Source organism: Carettochelys insculpta, chromosome 13 (assembly GCF_033958435.1).
Source record: "Carettochelys insculpta isolate YL-2023 chromosome 13, ASM3395843v1, whole genome shotgun sequence".
Lineage (NCBI taxonomy): Eukaryota > Metazoa > Chordata > Testudines > Carettochelyidae > Carettochelys > Carettochelys insculpta.
This window is the reverse complement of record NC_134149.1, coordinates 23,160,407-23,180,673: the sequence shown is the minus strand read 5'-3', so window position 1 is coordinate 23,180,673 and position 20,267 is coordinate 23,160,407. Positions and strand designations below refer to the sequence as shown.

Here is a 20,267-nt window from a genome sequence, read left to right as displayed (position 1 = left end):
GGACATACACATTTTTCACCTCTGCTGTTTAAATTCAGTCTAGGTCAGCTGCAATCAAATATGAGAACCCTGTAAAGGCACTGCAGGGGCCTCAGGGGGATGTCATGGACATTTTGGCATAGCTTCCCAGGGCAAGCATCCATATTACCAAGTCCACACCTATAACTGAGGCTCTGAAATGAATGGACTTAAGAGTTAGCCTCTTCTCCTCAGAGTTGATCTGTGCAGCGGTGGGCCATTTCAGGGGGCGAATGCACAGCCACATTAGCCAGTGCTCTTTCAGCCTGGTCCTAGTTTCAAGATAATTTTTCAGGTTATCAATTCAGCAGCATTCATGGTGAAGTTAGCAACGCAGTACAGCATTACAAAACACATTACCAACAAATGTGGAATAAATCAGTGTGGGTAACAAACAAATCGGTTCTGCATTTGCAAGATATTCATAGCAATAAACTCTAGTATTTCACAGATCATTCCAAGGATTAAAAGAGGGTAAGTGTGTGCAATAAGAAAAACAAAGAAGGAAAAAATCTACATAACAGATGGACGAATTTGTTTCAGTGCCACATCTTCTTACCATATGACTTACCCCTCATCAGTCTTGCTCCTTTTATAACCTAAGGAAAGCAGGTGAATAAATTTTTCTTCATCCAATTTAAAGATGGTCTTTGGCTAAAAACAAAAACCTCTCTCAGAAAAATAAAGGGCTCCTAGGGAGTGTAAAAAGCAGAACACTGATCTAGGTTCCTTTCTTGGGCCTCCAAGTCAAAATTCTTTAGTTATTAGTCTCAGTTCTTGCAGGAGTATGAAAAGCAAGTTACAGGGCAAGCTCTTTCAAGTACTTCATACTGTCCATCACCAATAACTAAATCAGGTTACAAAAAATAAAAGTGCAGCTCTCAAAGTTACTGTTGATAAAATACAAAATAGAAGAACTCCAAAACTGTTCTGAGACTGCAGTATTGAGCAGCAGAAAAAGAAACAGACTATATGGGACTTTAATTTTTCAATTAATTTTCTAAACTCTTTCTAAATAGGGTGTGAATGGTGCACTGCTGGGAAATGAAATGGTAATGCCTGATATGAAGATCTCAATCTATTCTATATACACAAATCGTTGATAACAAATTAGGCCACATCTACAGTTCTGTCGAAGATCGACCCTGAAATTCTTCGTGAGCTGCTGGCCTTCTGCCATGAAGACAGCCACCAAAGTCACTGGCTGAAAAGTTGATTTGAGGTATGCAACTGGCATACCTAAAATTGCATATTGGCTGTTGACTTTCTGCATGAGTATAGATGCAGCCAAGAGGTAAAAAGACATGCTTCAAGATTTCCACTGAAAATCTAGAAACTCAAGGCAGAGCTTAAATGTACCATCAGCACCTCCATATGTATTTAAACCCCTGTAGCTAATACTCCCTGGGTGTGGTGTGGGTTTTTTTTTTGTTTTTTTTTTGGTAATAAAACAAAGCTACACAGATGTATTATTTTGCTTGGTGTATTGCAAGGGTAAATTTTTAGAGGACTTAGGCCTGGCCTCCTTTTTTGTGTGGGTATTTTGCTACCCCTACTCCATAACAAAGCCCATATGACACCTTATGATCTGATCTTTTGCTAACGGAGTTCAAAAAAGTCAACAAAGAATTAGACAAAGCCTGGTAAGGGACAGGGACAAAACAAATCTGAGGTGGATATGGAATGTCTAATGTGAACAGGATTGCACAAATGGATGATAGGATTCTTACAGGAATTTTAAGAAACCTAAGAATGGCTGATTAACAAAAAAAAATCCAGTTGCATCTTGCTCATGATATAAAATAGCTTTGTAAGTTGCAGAAATGATCTGTAAGTGACAGTAACAGGAGTTCTTAGGATGAGCTATTATGCCCAAAGGGTTACTGGAAGGTAGAATAAGCTGCCAAATGAAGGAATGAAAACAGCTCATATTAAAAAAGTTAATACTGCTCTAGAGATTCACTAGGAGCTTAATCTACATAGGCAAAACTAATGAAACTGTTCATGGAGGTTATTCGTACCACAAGATCAGGGATACTCAAAGTGAACTCCTTTTCTCCATCCTCATTCATTTCTGTTTTTATTGATGTGTGTGTGGTAAACCATACAGCTGAACACACAACCTTATGTACACTGATTTGATAACTATAATATATAATATATGTAGCAACTACATACATGTAGTTTGTTTAAAGAGAGCATCACATCAGCCCCATCAATAGGTTTCCTGTAACCAAAAGGAGAAAAATGCAACACCAAAGTACCATTCTAATGTCTTAACAAGCAACTAAGTTACTAGGCAGTGATCTCATTCACACACACATTTGATAGACCAATGTCTTCCCAGAGCCTCAACTACTGTGGAAGGCCCAAACACATTGGACCCAGAAATGAGGAGATTGCAGAGACCAGCAAATCTGCAAATCATGTGGCTCTGCTCCACATCCCTTGTCAGGACAATGCAATGTGCTGCCAGCAGAAGCCACGATGGTGACCACAGTTCTATTGGCCACATGCTCTGGGCTCTGCTTGGACTAACCAGAAGGATTTCATTGCTTATACGTATCTCTTAGAGCTGAAAGGGACCTTGAGAGGTCACCAAGTCCAGTCTCCTGAACTCGCAGCAGGACCTATCACCATCCCCAACAGATTTTTTTTTAAATCTGTTTGCCCCAGACTCCTACATGGCCCCCTCCATGATTGCACTCACAATCCTGGGTTTAGCAACCACAGAGCTATCCCTCCCCTGCTCCCGGAGGCCGTGTCTACACGTGCCCCAAACTTCGAAATGGCCACACAAATGGCCATTTCGAAGTTTACTAATGAAGCGCTGAAATGCATATTCAGCGCATCATTAGCATGCAGGCGGCAGCGGCGCTTCGAAACTGACACTCCTTGCCGCCGCGCGGCGCGTCCAGACGGGGCTCCTTTTCGAAAGGACCCCGCCTACTTCGAAGTCCCCTTATTCCCATGAGCTCATGCAAATAAGGGGACCTCGAAGTAGGCAGCGTCCTTTTGAAAAGGAGCCCCGTCTCGACGCGACGCGCGGCGGCAAGGAACGTCAGTTTCGAAGCGCCGCTGCCGCCCGCATGCTAATGAAGCACTGAATATGCATTTCAGCGCTTCATTAGTAAACTTCGAAATGGCCATTTGCGTGGCCATTTCGAAGTTTGGGGCACGTGTAGACGTAGCCAGAGATGTCCTGTGCAAAGCCCTTTTACTTGGACTTCCTATGGGGTACCAGACTTTCAACCAGACATAATCTCAATGAGGTAATGGCATTTTTTTCAGGAATCAATACAAAGAGACAGCGATGCAAAAGCATGTTGAGAAAATAGTCAAAGCACTGCCTTAATTCACATTTTATTCCAGTTTTATTCTGTATTTTCTTTCTCTTTCTAAATAATCACCCCCAACAGGTTCCATGATTAATTTAATGCCATTTCTTGTCCAATTGGCATCCACAGGGTTACTGATTTATTTCATTTCACATTCTCATTATTTCAGTTCTATAAATGCCCAGTTTCATTTTATTTCTTTTACAGTTACTCTGCAACCTTCTCTTTTTCTCCTCCACCTGGGGCTCTAGCTTTCAATTTAACAGGAGGCAGTAGGCAAAGATTGAGCTGAAGCCCAATAATTATACCTCCCTGACCAGAAAAACAGAACAATCTATTTTTTCATACAGATGGAAGCTGTGAGCTGCTCTGTAGTCCCATAAGCAAACCCACAAAAACAATAGTTATTGCTTGTCAAAGTAATAATAAAAAAATGTCAGGTTCCATAATTTGAAAAATGTATTTGGTTCGTTTACACAGTATTGCAGCTTTTGTATTCAGGAAGGATGTAGAATATGACTATCAGCTGGACTTCTGTGCTCAAGGGTATATCTGGTTCCACCTGCAGGAATATTTGTCTACTCCTCAATTTGTCAATAACAATACATGTTATATCCTCATTAGTAGGCATGAGGCACATACACGTCACCAGAAGATTTTTGCCAGCTCTTACATGCTTTGATCAATGCTCATCATTACCAGGCCCTACACTTTCTGACCTTTTTCATTTAGGCTTTGCCATATGCTCTTTGGGTCCTCTGAAAGCTTGGGAAGGTTTTGGTGTATTTCTCCTATGAGCGTGAGGGAGTCCTGAAATAAAAGAAAACTGAAATGAGGTATTTTATTTTGGATTCCTAACATCTGTCACATACTATAATGATAAGGGTCATCTTCAGAAGCTAAATTATCCCTTGTGCAGAGCTATCCACAGGAGGGCCAGCAAATTTACATCTCACAATATCCTGCAGAATATTCCATCAGAGAAGCAAGGATTCATCCCACATTAGAGTGAGCAGGGTGACAGACAGCAAACCAGAGAAATCCCAAGGATCTCAGGACATCTGAAATGGGAAGGGGTAGGGACAGACAAGTTAATTGCCTTAATCAGCTCCAGCCTCCATTGGTGCAGATGCAGCAAACAACTCGCTGCAACCCACTTCAGAAGGCTTTCCAAGCATGAGAGTAGGAGTCCATAGGACAGCATGCTAACTGGGTCAGCATTATCTTCAAAGAGGAAATCCCTTTCAATTTGTTGAGGAGGCTGCAAACCAGCCCTCTCCCCAGGCATAATACAGAAAAAAGAGTACAAATTGGAAGGGCTTCTGTAACACTGGCAGATGGCCAGAACATGCTGCAGAGCCACTCTTCATCCTCTTTCCTTCTCTTGAGTCTATGGCCAGTTTTCATGAGGTTTGACTCTTCTAGTCTGGATCAGACACTCAGGAACCTTGATGATGAACATGGTGTAAATATAGGATGACCATATTTCCCTAGGCTAAATATAGGAATGTCCTGACCAAAACAGGAAGGATGGTCATCCGACTCATGCAGTGGCTGCCCTGTGGGGGCTGCCACCCTACTGGGGTGGGGACGATACTCCCTGTCTGCAGCAGGCAGCTGAAGCTCCTGGCTGCCCCCCATTCTGGGATGCTGGGAACGAGGCTGTGGCCCCACTGGGGACCTCTCTGTGCCAGTGCTCCTTCTGGCTCCCACAAGCTGCCAGGAGCCAGGCACAGCCACACTGGTCCAGCTCCCCCAAGTGGCAGGGAGCCGGAAGACAGGCGGCAGACACACTCGTCAGGCTCCTGGCTCCTCTGAGCGGCAGGGAGCCAAATGACAGCTGCACCAGTCCAGCTCCCAGCTCCCCTGAGCTGTGGAGAGTTGGGAACAAGGCAGCAGCCGCTCCCCTGTGTGAATATGGGGCAATTAGCCCCTTTGTTATAACAAATCGGGATGCCCTCCTGGTACCCCTAATAGGGGGCTGTCCCAGCCAAAACAGGATGGACGGTCACTCTATGTAAACACCTAGGTTAACATGAAGAGCAGGGGGAAAACTAGCAGCTGCAAAACTGGTTTCAAATACAAGACAGAGTGATTTCAGAATCCATAATATAAGGGATGAAGTGTGCATGTCAAGCAGGAGAATACTGTAAAGGCTTCTGCATGTCAAATCTATAATCCACAAGGTGCCACCTTCTTGAGCTCATTGAAGATGTACAGAAAAACAGACAAGGTTTCTATCTGAAACCCTGTGAGAACATTTTTTATTTGTATGTAGTTCTAATGACAGCACTATAATAAAGTCCTGGTTAAGAAAGAGCAGCAGGAACAGACTCTGCAGCAGTAAAGGTGCCTCTGCATCCAGGCAATACAGTAGTCTCCTTATGCCCCATTCCCTGATGAGAGAGAAAATGGGATGGACAATGTGTGGCTGTAACCAGCTCGCATTGTATAACAATGATGTAATTTACTACTTTGTTCCTAGCTAGCCAATCAGAAAACAGATCATGGGAAATCAATCCAGATATCCCCAAAATAAAATTTAAAAAAAATTTCTGGAAAATGGTGAACTAAATTTTCAGCTGATGTAAATCAGGTTCGCTCCATTGGTATAAACAGCACAAGGTGAGAATCTAGCCCTATTCAGTTTAGTAATGACACGGGGCCAGATTCCATACTGACTTACACCCACATTGCATCCTCATAAACCAGCATGCAATTTGGCTCATGGATTCCTCAATTGCAAGCATGTGGAAATGATACCAGAGTATTTGTTTTAATAACATTTGCTTACTTTGGCATAAATCTGCTCTTCTAATTTAACCTGGAGTAAAGCTTTCTCCACTAAAGTCTTCTTTTGTCTCAGAAACGTAACCTTGGCCAGCTCCTCCCTTTTTTTCTTACAGTCATGGCATTGTGACAGCTGGTGTACTTTAGTTCCTGTCACCTGTAAGACGAGAAATTGAAAATATGAATGAGTAACATATCTTAGCAATACTGTTGCTTCGTTTAAAAATCACAAATACAAATATATAAATATCTTCTGAAGGGAAAAATTTGTTCTTCTAGGGAGTCATAAATTTCTTCATAATCTGTTTCACAATCTGATCTTGGTGAACTGCTCTGAATGACTTTTGCACTAAACTACATTTGCTTTCACTCATGTATCACCCTTTCTAGCACCAGGAACTTAGTTTCTTTGAGGTAAACAGATATAGTGGAGCATAAGCTTTTGTGGGCAAAGGCCCACTTCATGAGATGCCCACGAAACCTTATGCTCCAATGTATCTGTCAGTCTATAAGGAGACACAGGACTTCTCATTGTTTTTGCAGATACAGACTAACACAGCCATCCCTATGATACTTAGTTTCTTTTAAGATTAATCTGATATTTCTTCTGTCATCATATCACCGACTAGTACTATACTAGGTTTTTCCTGTAGAAAACTAAGTTGCCTGACACTTATATGCCATCTTTTAAAAGACAATAAGTATCTTCACAACCTTTAAGAAGAAAAAGAATCCTGAACTAATATTAGTTCAAATATGTACATAGAGTTCTGAATTAAAACCAAAGTAAAATAGTACAAGCAATTCAAGTGCTGAATAACAATATTTATTTATTAATGTTTGTCTTTATTTACCACAAATTCTTAAGTGTGCTTAAAGGCTTTATACAACTCTTAGTGGGGGGAGGAGGGAAGTGAGGTGCATACATGTGGTTAGTCCTGATTTACATCGGAATAAGTGAGATCAGACTCAAATCATGTGTGTGTGTGTGTGTGTGTGTGTGTGTGTGTATACACACACATATCAGACATGTATTACATATGATTTGAGGGTGATCTCACTTATTCCGATGTAAATCAGGACTAACTACATGGAATTACACCAGACTAAAACCAATGTAAGTAAAAAGAATGTGAGTCTTACAAGCTGTGTCTACATGTGCACGCTACTTCGAAGTAGCGGCACTAACTTCGAAATAGCGCCCATCGCGGCTACACGCGTCGGGTGCTATTTCGAAGTTAACTTCGACGTTAGGTGGCGAGATGTCGAAGTCACTAACCTCATGAGGGGATCGGAATAGCGCCCTACTTCGACGTTCAACGTCGAAGTAGGGACCGTGTAGACGATCCGCGTCCCGCAACGTCGAAATTGCCAGGTCCTCCATGGCGGCCATCAGCTGGGGGGTTGAGAGACGCTCTCTCCAGCCCCTCAGCTCACTGGTGGCCGCGTGGAGCGGCCCCTTAAAGGTCCCCTCCCCCTCCCTTCCTCTGCAGGAAGTTGAGGGAACGTGCAGGCTGCAGCCTGCACACGCGGACAGCCTGCACCACCCTCAGCCCCACAGAGCTGCGATGGCTGCCCGGCAGCCCCCCCAGCGCCCCCAGGGGACCCCCCCCAAGGGGAGCCAGGGCAGCCAGCCCAGCCAGAAGGGCAGCCAGGCTGGGAAGCGGCAGCGGGGCCCCTCCTGGACGGAGGCCGAGCTGCGGGACCTGCTGGGGCTCTGGACCGAGGAGGAGGTGCTCCAGGTAATGGGGAGCAAGAGGCGGAACGCGGATGCGTTCGCTCAGCTGGCCGACGGCCTGGCTGCCTGGGGTCACCCTGCCCGCACTCCTGACCAGCTGCTCCGCCCGTCGCTGTCCCGTCCGCCGTCGCCCCACCACCCACCGGCGAGGGCTGGAGCGCCGAGGGACCCCTGGAGCCACCTGACACTCGCCGGCCACCGTACCTTCCGGTCCAGCCGGCTCCCACCCAGCCACGGACCAGGCTGCGAGCGTGGTGGGGCTCCCAGCCGCCAATGCCCAGTGCCGGGCTATAGGGGCGAGGGGCCTGGGACGTGGCCCCCCCACTTGTATATAGTTGGACCCTGTTTTTTTCGGCCCCCAGTTTGCCCCGTCCCCCCCATGTAAATAGTTCTCCCCTTTATCCTCCCTGGTTTTCTTTTTATTATTGCGGACAGTTGTTTCTTTGGATTGTTTTATTTTTGAACATATTGCTTTTGTTCAACGTTTGTACCTAGTTTTTGGTTTGTGGTTCATATATTTATTTACAGTCAGAAAAACAAAAGTTTCGGAAAGAAAAAAAAAAGTTTCGGAAAGAAAAAAAAAAGTTTACGTTCAGCCACAAGCGCGTGCTGTCATTTGTCCAGGACAAGTGGGGGGGGGGCGGTGGGGTGCTCCATGGTGTGGGCGTTGGGGCAGGAGTGTGGGGGAGGAAGGGGCGGGCAGTAGGGGGCCTGGGCAGAGTTCACCCCGTGGCCTGTTCATTGAAGTGGGCCCGCAGGGCCTCCCGGACCCGGGTCCCCTCGGGGTCCACCTGCCGACTGGGGGCAGCAGGTGGCTGGATGTGTGCCCTGGCGGCCTCCGCAGCCCAGCCCTGGAAAAAGGTCTCCCCCTTGCTCTCGACCAAATTGTGCAGGGCGCAGCAGGCACCCACAATCTGGGGGATGTTGTTGGGGCCCGCATCCAGGCGGGTCAGGAGACATCTCCAGCGTCCCTTCAGGCGGCCAAATGAGCGCTCCACCACCTGGTGCGCGTGGTTCAGGCGGTCGTTGAATCGCTCCTGGCTAGCGGAGAGATGGCCCGTGTAGGGGTGCATGAGCCGTGGCCGGAGGGGGTAGGCCGCATCTGCGATGACACAGAAGGGCATGGTGGTGTCCCCCAGAGGGATCTCCCGCTGGGGGATGTAGGTCCCCGCCTCCAGCCGGCGGCACAGGCCCGAGTTCCGGAAAACCCGGGCGTCGTGGGTGCTGCCAGGCCAGCCCACGTAAATGTCCTGGAAACGTCCCCGACTGTCCACCAAGGCCTGCAGGACAACAGAATGGAAGCCCTTTCAATTGAGGTATCGTCCTCCACTGTGATGCGGGGCGCGGATGGGGATGTGAGTCCCATCCAGAGCCCCGAAGCAGTTGGGGAAGCCCAGGGTGGCAAAGGCCGCGATGGTGGCATCTGGGTCCCCCAGCCTCACGAGCCTGTGCAGGAGCATGGCTAGCTGTTGCCCCGGAAGTGCTAGTCCGCCCTGTGACCCTGTCTGCAGCTGTGCCTGGCATCCCTATTTCGACGTGTGCTACTTGGGCGTGTAGACGTTCCCTCGCTGCGCCTATTTCGATGTTGGGCTGCGCAACGTCGAAGTTGAACATCGACATTGCCGGCCCTGGAGGACGTGTAGACACTATTCATCGAAATAGCCTATTTCGATGTCGCCACATCGAAATAGGCTACTTCGATGTAGGCTTCACATGTAGACGTAGCCACAGACTGTAATAAATTTATTACCAGCTGTTTTTATTATATTTTAGTGTAGGGAAGGGAGTTAAGTAGCTGTATTTCAAAACTGTTGAAATACGAAGCTGTCAATATCCCAGAACTGACTTTCAAAAACACCACAAAGAAAGAAGCAAATTAAAAAATCCTCACTAATCCCTGCTCACTTGGCACAGAGTTAGTTGATGAATGATTTTACGTGGTGTATCACAGAAAATTAAAGCAAGTGTATGTGATAATAACTGAAGCAAAATACATGACTGCAATTATTATTCACAAATCATTTTGGGTGTATCAGAATCATTCTCCAATGCAGACATGCTGTACCCATTTCAAATGAGACACAGACATTTTTCAAGACCAAGATTTATGGGTAAAGGCATCTGTAGGTGATGACTGTCACAGTAACATATTCAAATCCACCTACAAACACAAAGTTAGAACTCAGGATCATAGGAGAATTAACAGCTGGTTTGTGATTCCCGACACACACACGGTGGACAGGGGCACTGTTCATCTTAATGTGGTTGTCCTATGGGAAAAGAGCACTGGGCATGCAGAAAAGAAAAGCCCTTCAAACTGTTAAAGTGACACATGCAATCCAGATTCTACCAGGCATATTTTATACTTTAGGCAAGTGTTAAGAATTAAAAGTTGGCGGGGAAAAAAAAAGACATTTAGAAATGTTTCTATTAAAATGTGTCCAAATACTTCTTGTTTTTTGTGCAAAAGAATGACAAATAATAGCCAAAAATTTTCCATGTAATCTTAGCTTACAAAGTATTTTGCTAAAGTGCCATTCAGAATGACAGGGCTAAGTCATAGCTATGTGATAAAATACTGTACCTTTGTCTCTGTGGGTATTATTGTTTTTTATCTGGGAAAACTGATGTCAGTTTTTATATCGAAAGCTAAGCCATGCCACATGTCAGTTACATCTGTACCAAGTGACACAAAGTTGAAGATCTGTGAAGCAATATTTATCCTTCTAAAAAAGAACACTCCCCTACTGCCCACATTCACGTATCCTCTAGAAGCATGACCTCAGGAGAGACCAAGAACTGCAACTGTGGCCAGTCCCTGTATGCAGCAGCAGAGGGGAGACGTGAGGGGTGAGCTATTCTTTGCCTTCATTTCTTGTAACCAGCCAAATCTGACCCAAAATGTATTATAATTTACATTTATTATAATTATTACACACATATTTCTGTTTTTGTGCAGGTGTCCTGATAGCCAGTCCCAATTCCTGACAACAGTGAAGAGTTTATACAAAAGAGGAGACTACGCATCTTCATTTTACTCTCCCAGTTTGCCTTGGGGGTTTCAGTCGTTCACGTCTTTTGACTGCCATCCTTTTGACTGTGGCTGAAGTGGCAAGACAAATTCTGACAGAGCCAGTGCCACTTTGCACATTAGCCAGTAGGGCCTTATTGTAGTCAGGATGCCAAACCATCTCCTGGACAGCATGTCTCCCTGATGCTGTCCCCAGATTCCACACGTCACTTCCAGAACAGTTCTTTACATAGTGGGCAAGGGCAGCCTGACAAGCATCACCTACAACTGTACTCCCCAGTTAACCTAACAGTCATGTAGAATGAGAATAACTCTCCATTCCCGCCTCTGTGAATTTCTCACACTGTCGGTAATGTCCCAATGAAATACTAGGATTTTGTCAGTAGGCAACATTTTATTTAATATTATTTACTAAACACATTTCTTCAGAATGGGGTTTAATGACAAAATCAGAAACATAAACCCTGCAGTCCCCACTAAGGCAAAATTCACAATGAAGTCAGTGACAGTTTTGCATAAGTAAGGGAAGCTGGATTTGGCCCCTATAGTTCTAATTTTTTGTCAGCAACTCTCCAAACAGGCATGATTTATGTTTTCGTTACAGTACCTGTTTCATTGTTTCACTGATGTTTTTCAGATGGATTCTGTTCACTAGTCGGTCAGGAATAGTACAGTTCAAGACACCTGTCACAGGCTTCTCTGAAGTGAATCTGTTCTGCAGATCTTTATGTCTGTTGCTGTTTGATTGCTTAGAGTTCAACCGATGATGGATATGACTTATCTTAATGGTGCAAAAAGACTGCAGAGCATCCAATTCTTCATCTGATACGTCAGTGATTTCTGTCAACAGTGCATCATTAAAACAAAAATTCAATTAGTACTTCTAACTTTTCTGATCTCATCATGTAGTTTAAAAAACCTACAACTGGTATGAAGATATCTGCACTTCTAATAGCAACCTTCTACATATAAATCCAATTTAAAAATGCAAAGTACTAACACCTCTATGAAGCATCAGAAAGGAAACAGTTTAAAAGGACGAGAGAGGACAAAGACCACATACAAAGAAAGTACTTGATGTCAGAACACACAAAACACATGAACATTCACGACAGACAAAAAGTCAAAGTGGTAAAATAAAACAACATAGAAGTTGCCTTTAGTTTAGACATTAACTACATTAATGAATTTGATATGATTGCTTGGATGTAACCCGCTCTTACCAGGAACTGCAACCTGTTCAAATGAAATGCTTTAACACTTGAAGTGAGGCTTCCCGATCTGATGACAAACTACGTACACATTTATTAGTTATGCTTCTAGTAAGAGTAACTTCTGAAAACCACCTAAAATATGTTACATAATCTATAGTTCATCTTCACACATTTTTAAGGAAAATGCTGTTTTCATTAGCAAACACTTTCCTACCAAGTTGCAATACTCATTTCAACCATTCTTAATGTGGTTCTGTTTCAATATCATATTTCACTCTCTAATGTCCTTCTTCCTTTCAAGTGGCATTTAACTTATAAAAAAGTGAGAAATCGCAAAAATTACAGTTGATATAGCAGCGTATTAATGTATTTAAGGCCAGACTGAACACCAACTGGTCACTATGAGTCATTCTTTTGACTTCGATAGGCAATGGATCCAGCTCATAAAGAACAGACAGAATGAGTAACAGGTTTCTTGTGGTTACCGTTTGGATATTTCATTAGCAGCACTGCTTTGTTGTGTGACAGGCTCCCTGCAGCCATAATTCGTTGCACTGTTTTTTCAGTGTTTTATAGGGGGATAAGGAATATTTCTGTATGTCCACATCGTACTTGCTTTTGCATGATTGCCAAAACATAATTACATGGGCTTAAATTTGTACTATTCAAAAACTTCAAGCTGCGCCTGGCCAAACCTGAGACTAACTGCATCACTGTAACAATTCCCTCCTACGGGCTGTTTCTGTTCCACTCCTTTGTAATATCCAGTCTAAAATTTGAATGTATTCTCTTCAGGTCTGACAACAAGACTTTCTCAGTAAGCAGATTCCAGAGCTACATCCCTACCACTGCAGTGCTCCAATTCTAGCTCATGCTATAGGGCATAACCACAAAACAAATATATATGTTATAAGACAAAATTCTTCTTAAATATATTGTGATGAATTTAATGTGAAGTCTACAACATGTAGTTCTAGAATCTTGGAAGGAAATGAGCTGCACTTTTGAAACGATGTTGTATCTTTATAAAGAGCAAGCAGATCTATCTTTAAGATTAAGTGAAGATGAAATCAGTGAGCCTTGCCTTATGGACAATGAAAGTGAGTGAACTGTAACAGCCACAGTTCAGAATCAATTACAGAAAGGTAATTTATTCCTCCTTATGACTTGTTGTATCAGTTCCACTAATGACAATGCAAGACATGGTACTACTTCAACTCCCACTTACTTGAATAAGAATGAGCCACAATTAAAAGCAAATACAAGAAAACTGCCTTTCACTTACGTAATACAGAAGCGTGATTGGAAAAGTTAATTGCAACCACCAAGTCCTTCCCCCTACAAGTGCAGCACATAGGCTGTTACTTAGTTGGACTGATACTTTGGAGTGGCTCTGAGTTTCAGTTACACTAGTGAACTCTGCACATGCTCACATGCACTGCACTCAGAATGAACAATGCAAAAAAAAACAAACCCACCATTGCAAAATTCAGCATCTGGGTTGTATTTATTTCACAGACACATATACCTACAACATACTGTGGGGGGATCTCAAACCCCAGCTCACAGGCAACTCTCAGGCTACAATTGCCACCCACCATCTTACCTGAGAACAAGGGAAGGGTCCAGGGCAGGACCCCATCCCCAAATCTTCTGACTAGGGGAAACATCAAGCCCTCCCACAGGCTAAGGAGCACTATCTAAACCTGGAAGTAACAAATAGCTGTCTGCATAAGAGGAATCTGGCTGGCTGTGACTGTCTCCTGAGCCCCCCATTCCTGTTTGATCCTGTTTCCTGCTTCTCTCATATGCTTCTGGTCCCTGTCTTCCCATTCTAGCCCCCATCTTGTCCCTTACAGTTCCTGCTCTCCTCTTGCCCTACTCCAAGCTCCTGCTACTCTGCCTTGCCCCAACGGAGTCTCTGCCACTGATCCCTGCCTCAGCATATGACGTCATCTCCTCCTTTGGCTTGTTACCTGACTCTGTCTCTGGTTTTGACCCTCTGATTTGACCATTTGGCCTAACCCACACATGGCCCAGTCATTGCACATACTTTCTCTAACACTGAACTGAACATTTTTTGCAGATTCCCAAATCAATTAACAGATAGTATGTGCAGACTTGAACATTACAAATTAACACAGCTGAAAACAAAACAGTTGAAAACTCAGTTCTTCTTCTGATTATCTGCCAAGAGGCTGCCAAGAATCAGAATCATAAGCACCAAAAGCAGCATAAGGAATTACAGCTCTTTCAGGTATTGGTAGAATTAATTCTACCATCTACTGATGACAGGAGAAACACAGAAACCTGCATGAAGTTTTTCAAAAGTAAAGAGTTCTTCAGCTCACTTTTGAGCACCTTCTCCATTAGCCTACCTGTGTATTCTTTAATTCTCAATCAAGCACAGAAATTATCAGATGACAGGAAACACCATGCCTGAAGAGGTCCCCAAATCTGGTATTCTGTCCGCTAGTATCAAATGATTCACAGGAAGCTGCACGTTTAAGTTTGATTTGAGCCCTCATGCTTAAACCACCAGACCAAATTCCAGTGCTGATCCTCAGAAGTACTGTGGCTATTCGGCATCTCTCGAGTGCATGTTCCCTAGAAAGCTTTTCTATTCCAAATCTAGTTCCTCTTAAAATCAAATGAGGTCACTTCACACAACCTCTCAGGATTGGAGCAGTAGAGGACATTCTCAGGCAGGGCTTAGGGACAGAAACCTAGCCCATATATTTTTGAACATTTATTCCCAGTCCTAGTAATACCTACTACATCATTTTTGTCAATCTCTATTTACTTACTATTCTGCAGGGATATAGGCAAAGTTTTCTTTTTATGGGCATGTAAACTATATTTTCATAATGTTAAGGTTGGGCAAAAAGATCTGGTGCACAGACTGATAAATATTCATGATCACTTTACAAGGCTGCTCTGAAAATTTTTAACCTTACTCTTAGAAGGAATATTCTACATGGGAGTTAGTGCATAGGACCATTGTTAAACAATAACTAAAATCATAGCCTGGGAATTTAGGAGTTAATACGTTAAACTCTTTCATATCTGGCAGTGCTGGACCAGGAGGTTGCCAGATATTCAAATATTCTGGATAACAGAGAGGTATACCTAGCAATGCATAACACTAAAGAACAACAAGATATTAAGAAACAAACAAAAATTTATATGGAATACTTTATTTACCAACCACAGTAGTAGTGTACACTGTAACCTTATACTGTATTTGTTGTATTTATTTGTATTTACTTTCACTACACTGTTCTTATGGAAAACATAACTAAAACGTTCTTATGGTTAAAATGCTGGTTATTTGAGACTTCCAGATGACAGAACACCAGATATGAAAGATTTTACTGTATACAGCAATGAGTATGGCTCACTTGAAAACCATGTAATTAAATGTATTCTGAAAGAGCACCTTCCACATACCAGCTATCTCACAGCATTTTACCAAGTTATATATTAAATTCTAATAAAGCAAAACATAGGTATTTAATCCATATATCAAACCATTTTAAAGCCCACCCCCCAACTTCATTAACTAAAATGGTGTTACTCCTGATTTGCATCAGCATATGGTAGTTCAAACTATGCAAAAGCCATCAGTTGCCATGAACCCAGAAATAGCTCATGCTCACCTTTAGGGCATTAGAACAAAGATTTTTAGAACCCTCTAGCTGCAAGAGCCAATAACTGGAAAGACAAATACAGCTAGAAATAAGGCATAAACTTTTAACAATTAGGATAATTAACAACTGGAATATTTACCAAGGGTGTTGATGGATTCTCTTTCACTGGCAATTTTTAAATCAAGACAGTGTTGTTGGTTTTTCTAGATGATATGCTGTAGTTGAAAAAGGAATTATTTGGAACATGTTCTATGAATTAATGCTATACAAGAGGTCAGATTAGCAATGGTCAAAATGGTTTCTTCTGGCCTTGGAATCTATGAATAAGAATCTAATTTACTATGAGAATGATCACAAGGTTGTCCCTTTTTCTTTTAAATTAGCAGTTAGATTGTTGACTCTCAGGCACAATGTATCATGAGACACTAATTTACTGTCTCAGCAGATGCAATCAATGTCAGTCTATTTTTAAAAAATTAACAGTTGCAGGATCTTGGACTCAAATTTTATTGAAACAAGAGGCAGCTAATAAAAAGGAATGAGTGAAGTTACTGCACCTGCAAATTTGTAAAAACTTGTTTTCCATACCAGTGTGCATTTTTATTATTATCTAGTCCTTTCAGACTCATGTACATATATATACAGTATGTGCCTGTCTTTCACATGCTAAGAAAGGGCATGCACAGTGTTTTGGTTTAATACAATTTTTTTCTCTGTATTTTCTCTCTTCTTTCTTTGGGCTAGGCATGCTTGAATGCTCATTCTCCATTTGTGATGACAGACGTAAATGTCACTTTGTAGCTCTCTACAGACAATCCCTGACAGTGCTGATTACTGTTCCAGAAACACGCTTCAGTGATGCTTGGGTTCCCAGGACCCTGCATGTTGGATCATTCCCAAACCCTTATTTTCAGGGTTTGGAAGAGGACATAAAATTAGAATTTGATTTTACATACTGCGTAAGATCATAAAACATTGAACATGAGGGAATTCAAGCACAACAAACTGAACCACCCAGCCACTTGCATTATAGTAGCATTGAATACACACCAAGGAGATGAGCAGGTCACTGTATTTGATTTTAAACCCTGCTTTGTGGTTTATAACTCACTGACCTGCATGGTTTTTGCTTTCCACATGGAAGTGCATTTACAGAAAAACAGACAGTTTGAATCCTATGTAAGTGGAAATAATATACAATGAATAAAATAAAAGGAAATTTATCATGTTTCAATGTTTGTCAGTGTTTTGTTTTGGTTTTTTTGTAAAAAAGAAAAAGAGGAGCCAGTACTCAGCTGGCACTGCAGCCCCCTCCTGCTGGCATCCCATGGCTAGGGGCTGTCAGCACGTCTCTGCACACCAGCCAGCTTCCCACCATGGGGCTGCTGAGGACTCCTGCACCCTGGCCAGAGTTCCCACAGCTGGGGCAGCAGAGGTGCCAGTACTCAGTACCTGCAAGCAGCGGCATAAGAAAAGCACTGGTTTGATTTCTTTTGAACATTTTAACATTCAAATCCAACTTGGATTTAACAATAGAAATTTGACCAGCATTTTGCTATTTTCCTCTACTACTGTTTGGTATTTTAAAAAGAGAAATTATAAAATGGGTAAAGGAAACAAGTGAGAAAAGTAGTACCTATGCTTGAATGGTAAGCACTTTTCAGAAGGATTATAATTCCTGCATATCAAAATAGATTTTCAAAATTGTCTAAATATATAAACACTTCAAATATGGATGAAAAGACTATATGCCCAACAGGCAAAATAGGAACTCACAATATATGTGCATACTCTATAATACACAGCAGTTATGGGCTGTCTGGGTAAATCAGGTTACTAGTATTAAATAGAAGTAATTTATCATTTGGAGCCACATCTGGTAAAGCATGAATGACTCCTGGCTGGTTAAGTTAACCGTAACAGCAACAGGAATTGAGTGCACTTAGCACATTGCAGGATCCAGTCTTCCAGGTCAGACATTACAAAGGTATTTGTATTTGCTATACTGCCTTTCTATGGACATTAAATATCTAGAAGCACTTTTCTTAAGGGTTGGGGTTATATATTCATAGATTCTAAGATCAGAAGGGACAACTGTGATCTAGTCAGATCACCCACAGAGTGAAAGCCATAAAAATTCCTCATTTCTCTTGAGAGCCCTTGGTTATGTAACAGTTTACCTCAGAGGAGGCTAGATTTCAGTGTCACTATACATACCTGTGAAGTGCTTTGGGATCTGTTTGGATGAAAGGTGCCATGTATTATTTAACCTGACAACGGTAAAACTGTAATGCAAACTAACAGAAGACAGATTAAATGAGAAGACTGGCTCTGTTCTTAACTACTTCAATCACGTGCAGCTATTGCAGGGAATTTACATGTATATACTCCCATATATATACACACATACATACATACACTCCTCATGTTTCAGGGAACAAACTGCCTAATTTGGAAGGGATAGGGGATCTTCAAGAAGTAGATCCTTGAAATCATATTGCACAATCGAAACACTATAAAAGGGATGCCTCTCCCTTCCTCTGAGTGTCAATTATAATTCAATGGAATACAAAATTTTTGCAATTCACACTGCAATTCTTGCTCTACCTTCCCAGTACAGGGGAGCAGGTTGCCGGGGGTCCATACAGGAATTACACACATCTCTGAATGTTGCAAAACTGTAATCCATGGTTTCAGGGGGAGGACAGTTGTTCTAGCAGCCACTGGATTTTGACCATATGTGAACTCTGCCTCCGCCAGTGATGTCTGCTGCCATGCCCTGCTTGCGCACACGAGTGGTGGATAGGGTTGTATCACCAGAAACTGCCTCTTGAATCCTCTCCTACAACAAGACTGTTTACTTGGGCTTGGCATTAGAACCAGATTATCTGCCAGAGGCAATGTGTCTGACGATTTCACTCTGGTATGAGAGTTCATATGCTTCTATGTATTCCACAAAACTTTATGTATTTGCCCCATCTACTTAGCATAGAACAGGTCAGCCATGTCTCACTTCACTTGAGAGCAGAGAGAGAGCAAGAAGTAGGGATAAGTGGCTACAGCACAGGCAAAGTCCAAATGTCTGTGGTCTCTTTCTGGCACTACTTTAGGTTTATTGTTTGACCTAGGAAGGTCATTTGGTTGCTTTGTGCTTTAGTTCCTTACTCTGAAGAATGGGAGGTAATACCCCACCATCATTTGGAGATGTTGTGATGTTTAATTCATTAATGCATGTTCCATGCTGAAAGGTCCTCAGATGAACAAGGCTAGTGTAGCCCAATGATTTCAGTTTATTCATTGTCCATTCGTTGTATAGTCATAATTAATCAATATATTATACGAGCAGATTAGCAGGCATTGCTCAGGTCTTTAAGTTTTTTTTTTTAAATAAAAGGAAAATGTACTTATTTAAATGATTGGATTTTTGAAAAATAGTGTTATTTTTTCTTAAGATAATTTTTATTTTGGGTTTCTTTAAAAAAAAGGATTGTTAAAATTTGACCATTTAATTTTTTTAGTAAAATTTTTAAAGTGGGAATTCCATATCTTGTTTTCTTACAGCAAATATCCAAGAAAACTACGCTTAAAATATACAGGTCTATATTTCAGGAAGTTCCCATCGGCAGGCATGTAATTTATTCGTATCTAACAATGTCACTGGTAAGACCTGAAAAAATTTTGCTGCACTACCTGAAAAGTAATATTTCATTGTGTACACTGAAAGAATTTCACTAAATTTACTGGGGGTATGTTAATTATACAGCAGTCTAGTACTACAAGTTTATCTTCAGTTATGTATACCAGCAATTAAGAGGTAATCAAGATAGTCTCCATGTAGATAAAACAATGAGAGGCTCTCATGACTACAGACTATAGCCTTTATTGGCTCTAAGAAGACTAAATGTTTGCAGAACGCAGTATATGAAACTCCTTCTCTCCTCTTGCCCCTGCCTTTCTTCACTGTTTTTCCTTTAATACACTGGTGATTAATCCTTTTCACCCATAATTATATTTAACTTGACAACCCTAACCCTGAAAAAAATCAGTGAAAGATTTCCTTAGCACACTATCATTGCTTACCACTCCTTAAATGAGCATAATTTAGGGTGCTCAGCAGTATAAATATCTAATTGTGAGAATTATGAGATTCTGACATTTTAAAAACAGTGGTCTTCGCAGGAATCTCCAGATAAATCCTAAGTGCCCCTCCCCTACTGATGATTTACAAAATCTACAAAACTGTGTATATATTTGTGACTGTTTTTTTGCAGGGTAGATACATGGTCACATACCCTTCCTCTGAGTGGCAAGAGCCTTTTCCCTTCCTCCTATTCTCAGTCCTGGGAGAAGACTTCTTTAGCACAGACCATACCTGAATGATGCAGGACACTGAACTGACATGGTTTAAGGGAAAAGTAACACTGCATAACTGGGCATTTGTGTTCTACTTCGTTTTGAACCACTGGAGGGGGGCATGGTTAGTAAAGT

At 42.2% G+C, this 20,267-nt stretch overlaps 1 protein-coding gene across 3 annotated transcripts in view; it reads right to left on the bottom strand.

The window, feature by feature from the left end:
• Positions 1-3,153: 3,153 nt before the first annotated feature.
• Positions 3,154-20,267, bottom strand: part of C13H8orf48 (chromosome 13 C8orf48 homolog) — a 32,088-nt gene continuing 14,974 nt past the window's right edge. For all 3 annotated transcript variants that reach the window (XM_075007712.1, XM_075007714.1, XM_075007713.1), the window contains 3 exons: positions 11,523-11,755; positions 6,151-6,303; positions 3,154-4,166 (listed from right to left, as the gene is read on the bottom strand). In XM_075007712.1, coding sequence (XP_074863813.1) covers positions 4,062-4,166; positions 6,151-6,303; positions 11,523-11,755 — 491 coding nt within the window. In that variant the 3' untranslated portion in view covers positions 3,154-4,061. The remainder of the gene's footprint in view (positions 4,167-6,150; positions 6,304-11,522; positions 11,756-20,267) is intronic.